The 20,649-nt window shown below is 44.5% G+C and overlaps 2 protein-coding genes across 5 annotated transcripts; one reads left to right on the plus strand and one right to left on the minus strand.

The window, feature by feature from the left end:
- Window positions 1–347: 347 nt before the first annotated feature.
- Window positions 348–16,921, minus strand: zhx3a (zinc fingers and homeoboxes 3a). Of its 4 annotated transcripts, none has more exons than XM_044220231.1 (3): window positions 16,785–16,921; window positions 2,391–5,302; window positions 348–1,841 (listed from the first exon to the last, which is right to left on the minus strand). In XM_044220231.1, the coding sequence occupies exons 2-3, from the start codon at window positions 5,102–5,104 to the stop codon at window positions 1,808–1,810; spliced, it is 2,748 nt and encodes a 915-aa protein (XP_044076166.1). In that variant the 5' UTR covers window positions 5,105–5,302; window positions 16,785–16,921; the 3' UTR covers window positions 348–1,807. The 4 variants fall into 4 exon arrangements, with proteins under 4 accessions (XP_044076166.1, XP_044076174.1, XP_044076145.1 ...); XM_044220239.1 differs by lacking the exon at window positions 16,785–16,921 and adding an exon at window positions 13,604–13,784; XM_044220210.1 differs by lacking the exon at window positions 16,785–16,921 and adding an exon at window positions 13,416–13,784.
- Window positions 14,068–20,382, plus strand: fam83d (family with sequence similarity 83 member D). The gene is made up of 4 exons (XM_044220251.1): window positions 14,068–17,239; window positions 18,829–18,996; window positions 19,145–19,269; window positions 19,411–20,382. The coding sequence occupies exons 1-4, from the start codon at window positions 16,754–16,756 to the stop codon at window positions 20,273–20,275; spliced, it is 1,644 nt and encodes a 547-aa protein (XP_044076186.1). The 5' UTR covers window positions 14,068–16,753; the 3' UTR covers window positions 20,276–20,382.
- Window positions 20,383–20,649: the final 267 nt, after the last annotated feature.

A 20,649-nucleotide genomic window follows, 5' to 3' on the forward strand; every position in this document is an offset into this window, starting at 1 on the left:
CTCTGGCAAGCCTGTGCTCCTTTCTTTGCCCACAGTACACATCCTTCATTGAATAGAGAAGCTCTGGTCACCATCTGCATTCATACTAAGTACCTCACACTACACCTTGCAGACAAAATAAATAGGTTGCCTGACGTGAAAACAAAAATCCCCCCCCCATAATTCAGCTCTCAGCACAAACTGTATTGTCAGCTGCTCACCAGTAGGTGAGGCTGTATGCATTTCTCCAATCCCAGTGCCTTACATGTTACTCACATTCATCACACTGTATAATTTGACTGGTATCCATGGTATAATTCATATTCACTCCTGGTGCGAAGTGCTGAGCAAAAAACGAGACGTTCCTGCTTGGTGAGTATTTAGTTTATTCTGTAAAGATTCAGAAGTGTAGAAAGGATGATACAACAGTGCTTTATGATCAGACTATTTAATAAAAGTTTTTTAAGTGATCATAACACCGCAAGTCCAGATTCCATTTATCTCAAACCAAAATAAATTTGTAACATTCGACACAAGTGCATACACTGCTGGTAGGAGATCAACCTCCAATTTCACTTTGGATGGTATAGCACCGTTCTTAGCTATTAGCAGCTTGACAAAGATGCAGCTTAATAGGATTCATGTAGTGACTGTATGTTTATATAAACACAAGAAAATTCAGAGGAGAGCAAAGATCTCCTCATTTGGCTCTCTAGCTAGCACAATATCTCACTCTGTCAGTGTCTAGGGATCAAATTGATAATTTTGCTTTAAACAACATTTTGCCAGTAACAATATTTGATACAATTACAGCTTAAAGTTAAACATCTCAAAGTGTACAGAAAGCAGCACAATATTTTTTTTCACAGATATAGACAAACAGTGACCATCAATGCACTGGCATGTTTTGTTTTCTTTTTTTCAGGACAGCACAGTAGCTGGAACGCAAGGTGATGGACAGACAGGTCATATAAACACATGGACAGAGCTGAGTAAGGCAACGTTAGCGTGACAGGCTTCTCTCTGTTCAGTTTGCAGGGCAGTGTAGTGTATTGATCTTGACGGAGCTGTCAATACCTTTACTGTGGGGCAGTGTGATTTTTAGCATTGCTGTCTTCATTAGTGCATTGTGTATATAGTCTCTTGCGTGTAGCTGAACTGCAAAGTGATCACCAACATTTATACAGATCTAAATAAACCATGTTTGATTGCATCTGGACTTACAGTGACTATAGAAGAGTAAATAGAATTGAAAAACCAAATAACGGAAAAAGTAAAATTCAAGGCAGTGCTGAAGTACTGGTTGCTAAAAAAGTAAAAAATATCACAAAGCCAACAATAACATTTCCTTGACACATCTTTTGTTTGTCCAGTCAGTACAAACCCTTTTATAGTGCAGTTTCAATCATATATATATATTTCTCCCTCTGACCCAAAAACAATATCTCTCGGCCCTATCCTATCTTCGCTCATTCAAGTCAGTTTTCCAGTCGGTGTGCGTCTTTTCTCTTTCTTTTCTTTGATCCCTCGTACTGACCTCATTGTGCACCCTCCCCACACAACCACAAAGAAGCATGAAAGGCTTAAACATCACAGGACTCAAAGGTGAGAAGTTCTTTCTTTTGACGATGGCAGGAAGTGATGGCAGATGGAAGAGGAGGAGGCGGAGAAGGAGGAGGGGTGGGGGGTATTCACAGTTACAGTCAGAGTCCAACGGTCCAGCTACAATCACATCTGCTGTCATTATGAACACTCTTTTTAGACCATGGCCAGGGGAGCAACCAGCATTTAAACATCATGTTCCTCTGGCGAGATTGGGCCTACTTCATCACACCTCCAGCAGCTCCATCCTCAGGCGATCCCTATCAGCAACACAAAAACACAAACAGGCAAACACAACATGCACAAATTGTGAGGACAAGATTGGAAAATTCCTGTTGCATTGTATTACTGTTGTACAAGTGAGGTACTTTTTGGGAGGGAGCACTGTAAAAAGATGCCTGTGTACGGGTTAACTTGCCTCTCGGAAATCCATCTCACCAAAGACAATTGTCATGATTTATTCACATATATTAGCATGCGCTCTCAATCTATAATTCAACGGCCCAGACTCCTACTTATCTAAAAATAGCTTCTTAAACACAGACCTTTGATTGCCTGAATAAGCTACTCAGCATGAGTACCTGTACACACTTCTCCTGCCTTCTTTTTACTGTACATCATGCAGCAACGACAACAAACAACAAGCTGTCATGCTTTCATCACTCCACCTGGCTAATATTGTTTTTGTTTTCTTGATTGATAAATAGCACAAAGCTTGTAAAATGTCACAAGGCACAGTGAATGAGAAGTGTATCTTACTTTAGGAGCTTTTATCACACTTTGTATTTCCAGCATTATGACTGAAGTACCTGGCCTGACTGGCATCAGTCTGTTGTTCAATGAGTGACTGACTGGCCACTGGCTGCTGAGGGTCCTCTGCTCGCTCTGACCAGGGATCCTGTAGGACTCCCATCTGCGCTGACTCCTCAACTTGGCCTCGCTCGACGCTCCCCTCGGACCCCATCAGACCCAGCAGCGGTGAGTATGAATCCTGCCACACAACCCGCTGCCCTGAGTTCAGTCCTGCTTCTCCTTCAAGGTGCTTGTTCATGTCTTGCTCAACAAGTTTCTTTTTGGCCACTGGAGAGTCCTTCAGTGACTCGGCTTCAGTGTCTCCGTGGCCCCTCGCTTCCTCTGAATCTGCGGGCAGTCGTTGATAGGTCTCTAGCCACTTCAGCTGCCCGTTCTTGTGGCTGTACCGGCTGTCGCTGAACCAGCGCACCACCTCTGACTTGGGAAGGCCTGTCTGGACGCTTAAGTCCTCGTACTGCTGACTGCTGGGCCAGCGGGTGTTGGAGAAAACCTGTCGGAGGATGTGCAGCTGCTGGGGGGTCTTGTTGCCTCGGGGGGGTGAGAAAGACGGCTGAGAAGCAGACACCTCTGCTATTTCAGGCTTATGTTCTTGATGTACAATCTCAGATGTAGTCTCTGGTTCGTTCACCTTCAGCCTCTTGAAGTTGATCTTCATGGGGTCAACTTTCAGCTCTGGGCAGCTTCTGTCCCTGGCAAACGGGTCATCCTCCTTAATGAGTTGCTTTAAGATTGACATGCCTTTTATGGGGAAGTCCTTGTTGCCTTTACCCTCATCTAAAATGGATGAGCTGCTTTTTGTAATGACAGTAGTGCTGGTGCTTTCAGTTGGGGATTTGCTGGCATGGTTCAGGTTAGGGACACTGTCATTACAGGTAGTACTGGGGTATTCGTTACTAATACTGCTGTTGTTGGTCTTGTGGATGTAGTTGTTGGGTTCGTCGTCAGGCTTCGCAGCGTGGGCCTGCTCTTGTGGACTGATGATGCCGCTGTTATGATTGTTACAGGTGATGTTGGATTTGCTGGTGTTATCGATGATCACTTGACTTTTGGTACTGTTTGAACCTTCCAATCCGATTGGTAAACTGTTGCTCTTCACATTTGGTTTCCCGTTGGTGTCAGCAACACAGTGCTCATCATTATTGCTAATGGTGGTAGAGCAGGTGGCGATGCTGTTAATGTTGTTGGTCGGGCTGCTGTCATGCACTGATTTCCTGGTGACAGTCTCACCACCATTACTACTGCTGGAATAGCTGCTGATGCTGCTGCTACTACTGCAACTACTGCTGCTACTGCTGCTTCGACTGCTGCTGGTGCTACTGACACAACCGCTGCTTCCAGCCATGTCCAGGCCAAGGCCATTGCTCTTGTCTGGCTCCACAGTGGGTTGAGTATTCTTGGTCAGTACCTTTGTTGTTCTGACTGCAGATGGAAACTTTGGGGGGACAATTGGAGTAGAATACGAGACCCTAGTAACATGGGGGTTGGTTGACATGCTTGCCTGTGTGGCCATGACTCCGACAGGCCTGGTTTTTATACTGCCGTAGGGAACTTTAGCCATCTGAAAGTTTGGTCCTTTTGAGCCTGGATGGGCAGTGACAGTGTGGTGGGTTACAATGTGATTGACGTGCCGTTGTGTAGCAGGTTGCTTTTGAGGTGCTCCACCCTGGAACACGGTGTTGAACATCTTCCTCCTGGCCTCTTCGATCTCTTCAGGAGACCAGCTTATGCCCTGCTTGAGCCTTTGGGCAGTAAACCACAGTTTGATCTGCTCTTCGGGGAACTCTGAGACCACTGTTAGATAGCAGAGTTCAGCTTTGGTCGGGTAGGGGAACTTGCCAAAGGATGTCTTGAGAAAGCTGCTGGTGTCCATGGCGGCATCGTAGGTGGGGATGCTGCTAAGAGGGATCATCACCTTTGGAAGGTCTTTATTGGAATCAGAGGAGGAGGGAGAGTAAAGGGAGGGAGTGTGCTGGTGAAAGACTTGGTTGGACACTGTCGTCGTAATCAAATGAGTGACAGTGGTCCTCGGCATAGCTGGGGCACCAGAAACACTGAGAGCCCCGTTTTGGAGTTCAGGCACATTTGTCAGCATGCTGGGGTCTACATCCTTTCCAGTGTCTATCTTCCGTACCTCCACGGTGTGAGAAACCACAATCTTTTTGTGCTCCCCCTTGGCTTTCATCATCTTTGCAATCGGTGTTTTGGTGAGGGAGATCCCAGATTCTCTGTAGTCTTCTCCGCTGTCCGTGAAGAGGCTTTGCTCCACCGTTGTTACTCCATCCCTCTTGTTGACAGTTAGGGAGGCAGTGACCAAGCCCTCCATTATCTTAGGGTGGGCTTTAGCATTATGCAGAGCCAGAGCCTCAAAGCGGACAACTGACACCCCACAGTTCAGGCAGTAGAAGGTGGGCTGGGCCCTGAAGTCTAAGTGGCAGTTGTGCATGTGATCCAAAAAGTAGTTTAGATCTCTGGACTCAAAACGGCACTTTGGACAGCTGTATGTACCTCCTTTCTGCATCTCAATGCCACTTTCAGATTTGGAGGAGCTATGAGAGAAATGGCCAGACTCTTCTCCAGAGATGCTGAGTATGCTATCTTCTGGGATTGTTGGTAGGAGTTCTGGTAGCGAGCCCAGTATGATTTCCTCACGCACATGTTTGGATTTGGATGGTATCATGCAGGGTACAGTGGATTTCCTCTTGCTGGCCATTGTGCAACTATGTGTAGATGGGAGAGTGAGTGATTGCTTGTCCGGTATGATGAAAACAGAGGGCGGGTGGAGAGTGGAGAGGGTTGAATGGAGTTTAGTGTCATGGACCAGCCACTATGATATCACAGTGTTGCTTCATTCCCATCTGTCATTTTAGGACTCCTGTCACATGGACAAGTTTAACAGCTCCCAGGGAACCTGTGAGGAAACAGTACAAAAAAAGAGAGACATGTAACTCTTTCAGCCCATCTTTAATTTAGTAATTACAGAAAAAGAAATGGCAGTATGGCACCTGAACATCGTCAAAATAAAATAAAATAAAAACCTGTCGTATAGGGTTGTAGATTTATAGTCTATATTAATAATATTTAAGCATAACATTACAATATACGAGATATAGAGGGAGCTAATAGCATCATACAGGGTAATAAGTGTAGGTGGAAATACAGTGGGATAAGTGTAGGTGGTATTTATCAGCAATTCAATTAAAATTAAAGTAAAAAAGTCTAGGCCTTTTCTTAAAAAAAAAGCCTTTTTGCGTTATGCTCATAATCAAAAATGGTTATATTAAATGACATCAGAGTTCATGAAGAAAATTATTATTATTTTAAAATTACATTTGGCTGATTCCTAAATATTGATAATAATTATTCAATAATAAAAAATACTTTAGGGCACTGCACACACACACACACACACACACACACACACACACACACACACACTCCTTTAATCAATGCAGCCTGTCAGTGTTCTGGTTATTTACTTAGATTATCAGACTTCTGTCTAGCTGTCACTTTTTATGAATTCAGAAAAAAAAGCATGAAAATCAAGAGTCCTAACGATATTTGTTGTTTTTCTTCACTGTTGCCATTGGTCTGGCTCTTCTAATTATTGATGCCATTTGTCCACAGAATTATTTTTATTAAAGCTTCATGATATTAACAAAACATGTAATAAAAATGCTGGTTGCCTTTAAGACTAAAGCTATAGTTAATATCAAGTAAATGTGATGTGCTGTGTTTGAATCAGTGTTAGGATCTTTGTTGCCAGATGCCACCTGCGTCCCTCCAGGAAAGAGTTAATATTAGTAAATAAATATCATCCACAGACTACCTTGGGGATTTTGCATCTATTGAGTGGGAAGCACTTCACCACTCCAAATTGATAGTGTCACATGTATCTAACCTTACCAGCTGTTTCACATTGTCTGCAGCAACCACAAATATGCAAAAATATGCACAGGTTTGTGCTCGTCTGCAAATATATATTATACGGTAAAATTCTAAGTATAGGTACTATTATTTTAAATTAGGTGACATTTTACAGGGGGAATGGGGATTTTTTTTTTTAATTTAATATGTAAAAAATTTGTCACATGCTCTGGGTCATGCTGTCCCGTTTGTCTTTGGTTTGATATTGTAAAGCAGACGTGAAGGTTGAATGGCTTTGCTGGTGAGAGCGAGCAGTTTACGTTACGGGACATTACAGCGTACCTTCCCGGCATAATGTAGTGTCAAGAGGGGAAATCAGGTGACTAGTGTGTGTGTGTGTGTGTGTGTGTGTGTGTGTGTCCCAGCAAGCAGTCGGCCAACAACAGTACTGTTAAGGACCTGAAACATTCTCATAAGGTCTGAGAAGGTTACTACAAACACATCTGAAGCCATTTACAAGCAGCGGGCTCAAACCGTCTCATCCTACATGTGTTCAACAAGCAGCATGGTGTCGCATGCATGCATACAAACACAATACACAGATCACTGGGTGCACAAATCCATTAGCAAACCGCATCCACAGTCTTTCCCTTCCCATAACACTCCAGCCATGAGGATGGATACGGATTGTATTTGCAGCCTTCAACATTTCTCCTCTTTCTTCTCCGCATTATGAGGTGAAAAACATGCCTCTATTCTCTCACAAAGCCACAAATATTTAACAAAGTTTGTAGGAAAAGACAATGGATACACTCCCGCCAGTGTTTCATTAGCAATACAGCTGGTTTTTATAGTCATTTTAACACTGGAAAGTACAAAACATGCAAAACAAATGATGAGAAAAAAATATCAAAGTGGAAACGTAGCTCTGAAACCCTCTGCCCTCTGCATGAACTTTTGACACAGCCTCTGTATATCACTCTCGTCTTTCTTTCTGGGACTGGAGAAACGTTGATGTGTGACATGCTGCTGAAAACTAGTCTCATCCTATCATCATCTATCCATATAACTCAGGCTTTCCCTTCTCCTGCAAGCTTATCCTTCTGGGAAAAACATCAGCTGCACAAATTCAACCACCATACCACCCAAAACCTGGATTTCTGTTGAAATCCAGCATACCTCAACATCTCGTACTGCATTTTGTTGGTTACAAAGAAAACTATTTTACATACTTTCAAAGGGAATTTTTTTTTTGTCACGCTGCGTTTGTACACAGTGAAAAGCACTTTCACAGACATTCATTTTACTGCATCCACGTGCATGTTCACCATGGCTGGCTGGATGGTAAATAAAAGATGAACCTGTTCCAGAATTAAAACCCTCAAATGACTGCTCAACGGTACACACTGATCCCAGACAGACTGTGACGTCCTCCGTGTAACTACCTTTTTTTCCCTTCCCATTTCTACTGACGGCTGCTGCTTTCTGACAGAAAAAAATAAAAAATCTAAAACAAAACAAACAACAAAAAAACTAGGTCACCAGCATCTTATGCAGTAATCCCGGTTCACTGCATCCAGACGCGGGCATGTGCTGTATGTTTTGCCGCCAGAGAGGTCATGATATCCTCTGAGGGCACACTCGATTAACCCCTGGTGAGGACACGGCATTCATTGAGTTTGTTCCACTGAATGAGGGATTTAGAAGTCAGCTTTCACGCAACAGAGGGATGCAGACATGCACATCTGAAACATCCGTGTGAGAGATGTCACTATGCTATAGAACTTTGAGAAAAATCAGTGCTGGCTCAGTTTAGCTGTGCCGTAGTGATTCAATTTGTTTGTCCCACAGACAGCACACTGTATGCCAGGAGGTTTCGGAAAATAAAGTGATGGAGAAGGTAACTTGGTCACGGCGGTGGGCTGTGACTGGTGTAGTAGCACTGAGAGGAGAGGGGACGCCAGTCTGTGACGAGAAAGACGCTTGCCTAGTACAGAAGCTCCCCTCCCCGGAATAACACTCCACTTCCTGCATGAGAAAACCCAAGACAAGCCAAAAGTTGAGAAAGGTTACATAAAGAATCAGGTCAAAAGAATGATCAAAAGAATGGGCTGCTCTATCTGGCGAGGGAGACGTGCGATCAGACACAAGACAAGGGCTTCCCAGACAGGGAGCCATTGAATAGTTGCCTGTGAAATGCCTGGCCTTGTGTTTCAGCGGCGAGGTAGACAACGCTCAGACGATCACTGTCCCCAGTGTGTCGTATGTCCTCACACTGGCACTGGCTCTGTGGCACAGGGGGAGGAAACTCTTTTCATCTCAGCGGACCGAGGGAATCGTATCTGAAGTGAGGGAAAGTGGCGGAGCTCTCAGACGTGCTTTCTGAACACCCACGCTTAGCGTAAGCAGAAGGGCCTTGTTCGCCGAACTAAAACCACGTTTGAACCATTCAACTTTTCAAAAACAAGCGTTTCAAAACAAATGGGATTAGGCTAGGTTTAAATTCTGATGAGGTTTATACGTTCCGCCTGATTTAATAGCAGCTTTAAGATTTACAGGAGGGCCTCCCTTATGTGCTCTTACACTGTCATTTCCATAACAATATATAGTTATATTTACATGTCATTAATATTTAATTATATTCTCCATACTTTTACATGGCAAAGAGCTGAGTGCGCTGCTCCCATTTCAGCAAACCAATTGAAAGAAAGCAGCATGTATTCCCTTTCATCACCTCATAAACTGCTGCAGTAATTACAATATTACAACATGAAAAACATGCCCAATCTACAGCGAGCTGCTAGTAGCGGAAAGGGAGGCGAGGCTGCAAAGTGGTTGCTAAACATTAAAATTTAATTCAAAACAGTCCACTGATTCAGACACTCCCAGATTGTTGGGTCACCTACAGTTGACATTAACAAACAGAGATTGGTGTTTTTGTTGTGCTGCCTGTCACATGAATGAGAATGTGAAGGCTGGAGGAGGGAGAAGGACAAAGGAAGACAAAACTCAGACATTTGGGAGTGAAGTGAAAGGATGACTGATGATGATGACAGGCTCTGCTGTTTCAATATTCCTCCCCGCTGACACCTTGTAGGCACACATCTCCACACACACTCCTCACACACTCCCTCCGCAACATTTAGCACCTGCACCGTTCTGAAAATCTTTCTCTTTGAACCGAATAACTGGCAAGGAGTCTCTTGACGCGACAGTGGCACAATAGCTAAAAAAAATAAATCACAATAAAACTGCCATAAATTCTCTCACTCATGACAATATTTGTTTTGCGTGTAATTTGCTTTGACAGTGATCCGCGGCTGTCTTTGAGAGTCTGCTTCAAAAATCTGCCAAAAAATGACCTGGCGTCCGCTGGGGGTTGGGACAGAGAGGGGGAACTCCTGACAGATACATTTGAATGATCAAAAAATCTGTTTAGCGGGAACATTTTCTGCCAAATGTCCATTAAATAGATTAACGTCATGTGATGGATCAGCTGGACACCCAAATATAAGCCAGAGACAGAGAGCAATTACTGTCTTGCACAGAGAAGAGATTGGGAACAATGGTGCCTCATTTATAAGGGAAACGTGATCCAGCACTGGGAGCCTTTAGATGGCTGACTGTCGAATTGCGATTGTTCTGTTTCCTGCGTGTCTCCTGTGTCCATCATGCTGCCAGCGTGGACTAGTGTGGGGGGTTTTATTGACAGTAAGGGTGGACAGGTTTCAGTTTGGGGACATCTTTGTGCGTGAATGGCACTGTACGCTTGCCAGCATGAATAAGTGTCGGGCTCCAGTGTTACGTGTGCTGAAAAACAATTCAGAGTCATCAGGGTCCTTAGCACAGGGCTAATACAGCACATGAGTCCACGCAGTCTTCATCGCCTGTCCAGCTGAGGACATGCCGTGGCTTCAGTGTGTTGTCTCAATCTCCACTGCGGGCTCTACTTTTTTCTTCATGGGTGTGTTTGTGTGCGTATTAGTGTCTGAATGTGTGAGATGCAGGTGTTGTCAGCCATCTCGTCTTCCTCCTCCTTCTCCTCCTCCTCCTCCTCCTCCTCCTCCTCCACACACACACACACACACACACACACACACACACACACACACTCCCCCTTACCTCCATGACTGCAGCCTCGTCCACTGGGAGACCGGTCGGCGGTGCCACTCATGTGTTAACATCGCCATGGCAACCCCTCTCTTCCCCTTGCCCACCACGCCACACACACACACACACACACACACACACAGCGGAGTCACTCGCCCACACCCACCAACCTCAAGACACACACACACACATACACAGGCAGACATACACACTGAATTCCCTGGACTGCATCCGGTGCAAGACAAACTTAATCCACATGCCCCGCCAGCCATCTTTGAAAAGTCCATTCATGGTTCAAGTCTCTTTCATATAACTTTGGGTGAGGTCCTCAACAACAACTTTGCTTTTTTTTTTTTCCTCAATCAGGCTGTAGCGACACAAAAATCCCAGCTCCGCTGTTCTTATGTTTATGACAGAGGTTGATGAAAGAAATATCACAGCTGTAGGCGCTGCGAATGACCTCCTGTCAGTGTTGTTGCCTTGCTAAATCAGTGCAAAGGCTTGGAGACTGTGGTAGTACAGTACATACCTACTGCACTCTGCCTGTCTGAGCAACTTTGTTGCATGGTCCTGTTTTCTGCTAGGGTGAGCGATCGCTGTTGAAATCTTACATTGTTCTCCGAACCCTTCTATCTGTGGCCCAGATGAATGACAGACAAATAAACCATGGTGCGCAGAGAAAAAATTTGGAGTCATGCATCCTTTTACATCACTTTTGATGAATAACTTCTTCAGTTCTGTAGCCAAGACTACAGGCATTCATTTGGCAACTTAAGAAGAAAAAGAAGAAAGATGGCGGCGTACCGCACATTGTACTGTCCATCCTAAAATGGCTGACATCACAGCCTCCTCTAACTGCCAAAGCCTGGCAAATGCCAGCTCCTGCTGACCAAACCTTTCTTGCATGGGACAGAGAAAGTGGCAGGGGCTCTTTCCCCACTAGCCCCAAGGTTTTTTCCCCCGTCAGTGCATGGGCGTTTCTTTTGGTTGGAACTGTGCAAACATGCTGTTTTAGTGAGGCTTTTGAGCGGTCTGGGCTTCGATACGGCATTGGTCCGATGACAAAAGCAATACCAAAAAGGATGAAAGACCCAAATAAATGTGAACCTGTATAGAACGCCGTCCTTTCTGGTGGGGAAAATAGGACTCTGCATTGTGGTTCGGAGAATTTTCTGTGAGGATCAAGAGGTATGGCGCTATCATGAATGCTTGTTTGTATAAAAATGGCTGGAAAATAGAGCTGGTTGGCATTAGATAGTTTAGTTCAGTTTGATTTTCTTCTCTGAACTCAAGGAATGTTATACACTCCATGTCAGCTAAATCTGCAAATCATGACCATATGACCTTCCTCGGTATTCTCTGGCAGGGGATTCATTTTGAGCTGTGGGAGGCACACACAAACATAACATCTACAGAGACTGCTGTTAGAAAAAAGAACACCAAATCCTGAAAAGTAGGCTACAGTTTTCCAGGTATATGAGGGGTGGCATGTGCAGAGACGCTGCTTTGCGGAGGGGGAGGGGGCAGTCTTGGCCCACTACATTGTATCTGTGTATACAAACACTCCGCTGTGGCCATAACGAAAACTGTGAGCTGTGCCTAATTGCAGGGAGTGAGGGATGAAAGGCAATATGCCTGGCCTCATTAGAGCAGTTCCGAGAAGGGAGATGGAAGACCGTTCCCAGGGATCCACAAAGGGAATTGACATTCCCCCAGTGTAAGCGTCCTGCTGGAGTGAAAACCTCCACACACACTGAACTCCACTGGGCCAAGCTGAACCCAATCCTCCGGATCCGCACAGCGAGAGCTCATTTACCTTTGTTTAGCCGGTCATCACACACACACACACACACCTGAAAATTAACTATCGGAGTGCAGTAATGTCCACTGGAGACTGGACTCTACTCCACACTCGCCATACACCTACTCTCAGGAAAACCTCAATGGCTGGAGTGTTGTGCTGTCATTTCCATGACCTACATTATATGTAACAAGCTTACATGGTTAAATAATTAAAATACATTCCAAAAATTGCCAATGATTCATGCCTGTCTAGCTGGCTGCTTGAATATGAGGTTGTCTCTCGTGTTATGGACCCACACATGATCCACAGAGACAACATTAGTCAGCACAGAGGTCCCTCCCCTAAAGGCAGAGGGATACACATGGCATTCAAAGCTGGGTCCATATTTATGTACAGATAGAAAATGTGAACTGATTTAATAAATACAATGCCTCACTGATAATCCACAGTTTTCAAAATATCTGCTTGCTCCTGAAATGAGCAACTCTTCTTACTGTACTGTATATGTTTCAGTTTGTGTGTGTGTGTGTGTGTGTGTGTGTGTGTGTGTGTGTGTGTGTGAGTAAGGCAGCAGCACATGTTGGCAGGAGGAAGAGGAGGAAATGAAAGAAAAAGAGTCCTGTGCATAGACATACAGGCCTACCTTTCTGCTCAGGCAAGAGGAAGACATTTGTAGAGAGTGAGCGATCAATAGATGAAAATTGATACTTGGTGTGCAGTTTGAACATCTATGGACTCGGAGGCTTCTTATATCAGTCGATAAGGCGGCTATAGCACTGTGTTCAGAAGTCTTTCACAACTAAAAGCACTCACAGCACAGTGGGGAAATACAGCGCGTTGTGCAATAAAATAAGCAGATACGCCACATTGTATAGCGCGAGAAAGAGCGCAAATTAAGCCAGACGGAGGATCCGTTGTTGTAACTGTAACAAACTGACGAGTTAACCCGTTTCACTCCATTCACAAGGCTGTGGGGCAACACACTGCCTCGGAGCCTACTTGCCAAAAGCGATCTGGCACTCTATATAACCTTATGCATATTCCCAAAAATCCTCCACCCCCCTCCTCCACCTACTGTCGCCATTTTATACATTGGCGACTTCATATAAACTGCCTTGACTACAGCACCAGATGAAAATTCAATATTCCATAGCGAGGCATAATTTCAGTAAACAACTTTGGAGATCGCACCTCGCCAATAATGAGAGGTATTCGCGTTTTGGAAGAGTAGATGTTTCCTTACCTCAGCAGTCGGTGGGAAAAAATGGAATCCGACATTAATATATAAATGAATGATATTGGATTAGCTCCGATCGTTGCGTTTTGAGAAGAAGAGGAGGCGAGCAGGGGGTGGGAGCTCTCCTCAAGTGAACCCGGTGAACTGGCGTGAACCCGTCAGTGACCACGGCAAGGTACATTACATTACATTACCTTTCCACCCCTCTGCCACACTGTATGGAGACGGCAAAACAACTATGGTCGGCGGTGCAGGACGAGGCAGCTCCAAAAAATTATAGCGAGTGTATTTCCTATGAACACGTGATTCGGAGCGTCATCCAAAATCCAAAAGCCCTTTCATCTAAAATTTTGGAGAGGGGCGGGGATGAGATGGGGATGTGTGCGTGCGTGTGTGTGTGTGTGTGTGTGTAGAAGGGGAGGAGGGGGGTACGTATACTGAGCCCAGTGCACATTTGGGTATGTCGTTATAGGGGTAAGGCAGCGCTCTAACAGATTGGGTTATACATAGCTACAATGGCGCCGCGGAGCAGGCTGAACAGATGGATTGTATTGTGTAAATTTGGGATTTCACAGGAGTTTAGTGATCTGCCGTTTCAGTGAGCTTCATCACCCAAAAGGTCCTCTTAACTAGGTCACATGTTTTTTCAATAGACGGCTGCCGTCTTTAGAAAAAAAAATCTCTTGATGGGTTACTATGAATATTAATCGTTGTGGGAATTGTCATTTAAAGCACAGGCCTATTAGCCTGCCGGCTTAAAATAGACTTTTACGCACACGCGTAATAGTGGTAGAACAATTTACGCATATGCACAGTAAATATAGCCTAGTTGTTCATGTCCGTTTTTATAGTTAAACACAAATAGACATTTTTTCTTTAATCACATTACTAATGTTAGTTATGTCTTATTGTCTAGAATTATAAGTTATATGGCTGTGACCCTCATGACCTTGTTGGCCTTCTGTGCGTAAAAGCGCGCTGAGAAAAGTGCAGAGGCCCAAAACAGACAGAGACAAGTTTAGATTTAGGGTCTAATAGAAAAAATATAATAAGAGAAGAATAATAGACATATACTTTGGAAGGATACTGAGAAAACATATCAACAAGTCATGTCAACAGGAGAAATGGGATATTGTAGTAATAGTACAGAAATAACATTAAGTATAATAAGGTCACTTTAAAACCACTGAGTATTATGGACACATTATATGTCTACTAAATATTATAGTAATATGATAGATTTAGTGTGTTCACTTGGCTGTGTGTATGTGTAACCGGTAGGGGGACAATAGCCAGAGGCCTACAGCATATGCAACATAAATGCAACATCTGCAATGTCTTTTGTAAAGTATGAACATATAGGGCTACAACAGGCCTCTAGTATTTAGGAAACATGGATTTGCTCTTCCCTCCCACTTTGTCCTGACTGGGTTCAGACATTGCCCGTAGCTGTGGCTGTATACAGTCAGGAAAAACAAAGATTATCTATCAGGAAGATGAATCACTCAATAGTAAAACAAAATGCCAGCCCATGGTTCCGGTCTGCGGGAGTGAGACATGTGGTTGTGCATGATCTGGTATGAAAGACATTTGCCTCAAATATGACAAAATGTAACTTTTCTTGTTACAGAAATACATATATGGTGATACTATGTGATCAAGTGATGGACAGGATACCATAACCCTAAAGTCATGTCTCAATACAATATTTGATTTTTTTGCTTGTTAGCATTTTTGTTACTATACAGCATTTGCATTCTCTTGGACAGTTTGGGGGTGAAGTTGGTGTCTGTAGGATTCCTCTGGTTCTGCCTTTCTGGCCCAGTAGGCCTGCGCACTTGACATTATATATGTTGAAAGCAGATTAGAGGGTCCTAAGACAATGTACAGAACATTTTTGTCTTGATTATCTTCTAAATTAAAAAACCATGCTAGTTTGTTTAAGGCTGTAGGTTTACAGTGTATTTACTTCAGCTGAATTTTCTGGAAGGCCAATGTTAGGCTAAAGTTCAACGTTAGCTTATGTAACCTAAGTATAAGGATGCACTTGATGTGAGTGACCACCAGTCACCACAGGGTTTGAGCAAATCCACTTGACAGATCTTCAGCACTCTTCAAGTTTAGATGGCCTGTAAATAGGCCTGCCCACTTCAAGTAGGCTTTTTGTGTATGTCAATTATGTGTAGGCTAACGGGCTGACAGCGTAGCCTATATGAATACGAATTCTTTATTCTTTTCATTATTTTCACATATCAGGACAACTGGTCGTGTATTAACGCACTTGTGCCGTAGTTAAACAAGATGGGCTGTGTTCAAATTTTCTGTAGTTTGTTGTTGAGTTTAAGTTAACGCGCAGCATCCACCAAAAGCAGATAGCCGACTGTTGCTATGGTTACCTGCTATGTGTGCACCTCGCGCGCTGGTTTGCAAAGGTGGTAAACTGTTGACCGGATCTTTCCTGGTAAATGATTTTAAACGCACACTTTTTCTGTGACATTGGTATAACTAAATACCCTTGTAACAGTGTGATACTCCGTTTATTTTATTTTGTTGTTGAAAATGTACTGACTTGTATTGTTTTTGTGATACATTTTGACATTGAAATGCGTCGTGCTTAACGTAAGACGTACTTCGCCTGAGTGTAGGCTACCCCAAGCCCGGAAGCATTTTACAATATAAACCTCAAACACAAACAAACAAAACCGCTGATGAGCTCCCAGCTTCGTGCATTTAAACACGGGATGCTTCACACCATAAACCATAAGCGCTGCTCCTCTTGCTTCGCAAGCTTGGATTTCCTCGCTCTGACAGATGACAGGCAAGCGGGCAGATGGGGGAAATTACTTTCTACATGTTTATGTTCTTCTAAAGTGAAAGAGAAACCCTTACCAGAAAGCAAGCGTTCTAAAATAAATTGTGAGGGCTTTTAGTTTGCGGTAGTTTAATTTAGTTTAGTTTTTTTACTGAGATTAAGGAAAGTGGTACCAAGGAATCACACCGTCCGTGATAGCAGGAAAAAGCGTCAGAGTGAGACCTCTGTGCTCTTCCTTGCTCTCTGCGGTGTAACCGGATCACGGCAGAGCAGAGGGACGTACACGAGGCTTGTTTGCCTCCAAATGAGCCAATGAGACCGGCTTTACATTAGACTGACAGTCTGACCCAGCGAGCCCGGAGACGCCATTCTGGTTTGACAACCGTCCGACAGCCAATACCTATCCGTGACGGACAGGAACGGAGGGAAAAAACAAAATACGAATTTGGCTTCCTGTGGGTGGAAACGTTACCTGCCACCTGCGGTACGTTAGGGTCAGTTTGAGGAGAAGGGGGGAACAACATCCACAACAATGGCTCTGTCGCAGTTCCTGGACGACTCACCTCTTAGGTTGGGTCCAAAACACACCGGGGCCGACGACCTGAACCTGCTGGAGGTGTACAACGAAAGGCACCGGCTGGCTCTGGAGGAGCTGCTGTCGGGAGGGCTCGACAACTTTCTGGACTTCCTCAGGAAAGAGAGGATCCCCAACTTTCTGTCGGACGATGAGATCCAGCGGATCAGGAGCGCCGCCGTGCCCCCGCGGTGTGTGTCCCTCCACGGGGACGACCAGGTACTGGAGCAGTCGCTCAGCAGCTCCCTGGACTGCTCCTCTCTCACCTATTTCCCCGAAGTGTCGGACGTGGAGCCGCCGCTGCTGGAGATCGGCTGGCCCGCCTTCACCGCCGGCTCCTACCGGGGAGTCACACGGGCCGTGGCGCACTTCCAGCCCAGCTACGGGGAGTGCATATATGGCTGCAAGGAGGCGGCGAGGCGTATGATTAAAAGTGCCAGAGAGGTATGCACAAAGACATCTATAAAAAAAAAACACAGCTGCATACTGGTTTAATGAATAACTACCTTTTATAATTCTTTATAATTTGGCCACTTATTCTATAATTTCCTTTAAAGAAACACTATGGTACCAGGCATTGGTACCATATTGTCAGTATTTATTTCTCATTTTGATATTTACTAATAAGGACATATTATATAATATCTAGTTGTGGTCTATTTCTGTGTTTTCTACTCCCCCATTATTTCACTTTGTAATATTAATACAGTTCCTATAGTATTTTCTAGGCTTAAAAGCCACAGTGATACCATGACAGCAGGGATTTGTGTCATATCATCCTAAAATAGGATTATTATTTTGGCTGTTGGTCATATTCAAATTGATATTTTATCAAATAGCTCCCCTGCCACAAATTAAGTGAGTGTGTGTAAACATGTGTGTGTAAACGTGTGTGTGTGTGTGTGTGTCTATAGTCATTTATTAAAACATTTTTGGAGGGAAAATCTTCTTTGTATCATCCTTAAAATACATGCCAGATTGTCCCCATGGAATTTCCTTGATCAGTCTGAAATTTGGAAGTTCAGGTTTTTGAAATCTTGATCAAAAAGGGAGCAATGACCAAAAGGATAAAACAAACAAAAACAGAGCATGAATATTCATGGTGATGTTCCTGACGGGAGCTGTCAGTCCAGCCTCTGGTTTCGAAAAGAAACATTTCAGCATGAGGGGAGTGTGCGGCTTCCTCAGCACCTCAGGCCTGTGTAGGGCCTGCATGCCAGATGTGCCTTGACTTGCTTTGCTCCCCTCCATGAAAGTTTGCATTCCCTCTTTCATTAGAGAGCTTCAAACACTGGATTTCCTCTCTGGTTCACAGCTAAAAGGTGGTGTATACACCGTGTGCTGCAGTTGAAACTTTAGAAAAATATTCTCATCCAAGTTTAACCTTTAGATCGTCTGTCCTTAAATGTTGAACCACTCGCTGCACACAGTCTTTATTGTACAATGGCGCCACCGGCTGTAACAACACACCGTGCATCTATATCGTCACTGGTCAGCTCACAGGAACAGCCTGTTCGTGTATTTTTTGTGAAATTTAACTCTTTTTTTTACACGTTTCCCTAAAAATACGCACCCACACACTATCATCCAAATAAGGTGGGGAACTCCTGACAAAGCTGCATGTGGATAACACCAGTTTGAAGCAATAAATCTGTGATATGTAAACATCCACATCTAATCCTCGACACACAACCTTTACCCCAGCATGTGAAATTCCATTCCTCCTCGTGAAAAAGAGAAATCTCAGTGCAAAACTAAGCTCAGCAAAATGGAGGCAATCCTTACAGTGCACCTACTTGTCTCCTGTATAGAAGTAACTTGTTTGCTGACCAAGCGTTACTGCCGATTGCCATGGTAACAGACCACAGTCAATAGAAAGCTCATCAGCACACATATTACTGGGAGGGTGTCTGACAGATTTGTAGCTCTGTTTGAATAAGGCCTTGCATTTGGTAATAATAAAAAACACGGTCGTGTGCTACATCTGGGAGAGCACGGCTCCATTATATTACCTCTGTAATTTTCCACTGCAGGTGATTGCCATAGTTACAGACTCCCTGACAGACCTGGATATCTTTAAGGATCTTCAGGAGGCATGTGTCCACCGCAAAGTCCCTGTCTACATCCTGCTGGACCAGTCATGTGCTCCTGCTTTCCTCAATATGTGCAGAAATGTCGGTGTTCGCCTGGATGACTTTCGGGTATGTGGTTGGTTCAGTAAAGCTGGGTGTGGCTCTGTGTGCACAATCCGAACATCAGATGGCATCAAATTAAAATATGCTCTGTAAGATTTGATGTGACTGCACTTATCTCTTACTCCTGTTCTTTGTCTTTTTTAAATCCGTACAGCAAATGAGAGTGCGAACCATAACTGGTACAACTTATTACATGAGATCAGGAGCGAGGATTACCGGGGAAGTTCATGAGAGGTTCATGCTGATTGATGGAAACAGAGTGGCTACAGGTTCCTACAGGTAATAGCCTGCTAACCATTTTACCGAAACTCAAATGCTTTAGCTGGCTACATAACACCAATACATTTTTCTTGCTGGGTTTGGATAATTGTAGCTGCTTACTTTCAGTCATGCATGTTGTTAAATCCCATTCCCGTGCAGGTTCAACTGGACTGATGGCAAACTAAACAGCAGCAACCTAATCGAGCTTTCTGGTCAGATAACGGAGAAATTTGACGAGGAGTTCCGCATCCTCTTCGCCCAGTCTCTACCTATAAACACTCGAGGACCTCCAAGTGTCCGAAACAGCAGCACCTACGAGCATCTCCTCATCAAACACTCAGTCACCTCCTCACCTCGCCTGACCAGAGAGAGACCTGTGGAGCCACTGTGTCTGACCAGCACACCCAGCCGCAAGCCCCAAACTTCAGCTGTCCAGCCCCCATGTGAACCCTCAACTCCAGATCGTCGTAAAACCAACCCAGTGTCCGATTCCTCCACCATAGGCGAGGACTGGACGGAGCAGCAGCAGGAGGAGATCCTGGCTGGTAGCACCACTCAGCGTTTCCCTGCAGATCAGCTAGCAGAGAAAGAGCCAGTGACCTCCAGCGCCATCTCCTGCCACGCCTCCACTCAGACCAGCCGGTCAGAGATGGATAGTGACACCCAGACTGACCTCGAGCTCACAGAACACACCAACCGTATCGCACCAACAAGCACAGTGCCAAACCAGGCCGCGTCCCCCAGGCAGATCTCGCCCACCCAGGTAGCTCCAGACAGCACCTTAAGGGACTGCTTCCACAAGCTGACCAAAGAGCGCCAGTACCACTACTCCACCATCCGCTCCAAGCTGGAGCACATGGTGACCGCCCTGTCCCAGAGGCGAGAGCTAGCGGACGTCACCAACATGACTCAGGGGCCTGGCGCTCACAGCAGGCAGAGGGTACACAAAAACTGTGAGCAGGAACCAAAACCCAGACTGCTTGTTGAAAGTGCGGGCATGGGCACATGGCCAAGAGTACACTAGTTTGTCTTAAGCGATTTTGGTGATGGAGGGCAGTGGGGGGAGAGCTGTGGCAAGGTTTCTTGTGGATCCTCTGTTTCAAATAAATGGTTTTGGCTTATGCAGTAGAATTCCAGCTTTCTTCAATTTGTCTTCTTTTCTGCAGTGCCCACTTTTGTCCTTTTCATGCTGTGTCCTGTCCATGTCGAAGCAATTTTTCGTGTAATGGTAATAATGCAGAATTGTAATTGACATTAACATCTTGCAGAAATTACTTTAATAGTGCAATAATCATTTTTTGACCATGTCAGTTTAATGAATATCATTTGCTGAGGTGGTTAAGATTGGATAATATCTGCTGTAGTATGAGTGAAAATGCATTGAAGTGCTCTTTTGGT

This window comes from Siniperca chuatsi, linkage group LG2, assembly GCF_020085105.1.
Source record: "Siniperca chuatsi isolate FFG_IHB_CAS linkage group LG2, ASM2008510v1, whole genome shotgun sequence".
NCBI lineage: Eukaryota > Metazoa > Chordata > Actinopteri > Centrarchiformes > Sinipercidae > Siniperca > Siniperca chuatsi.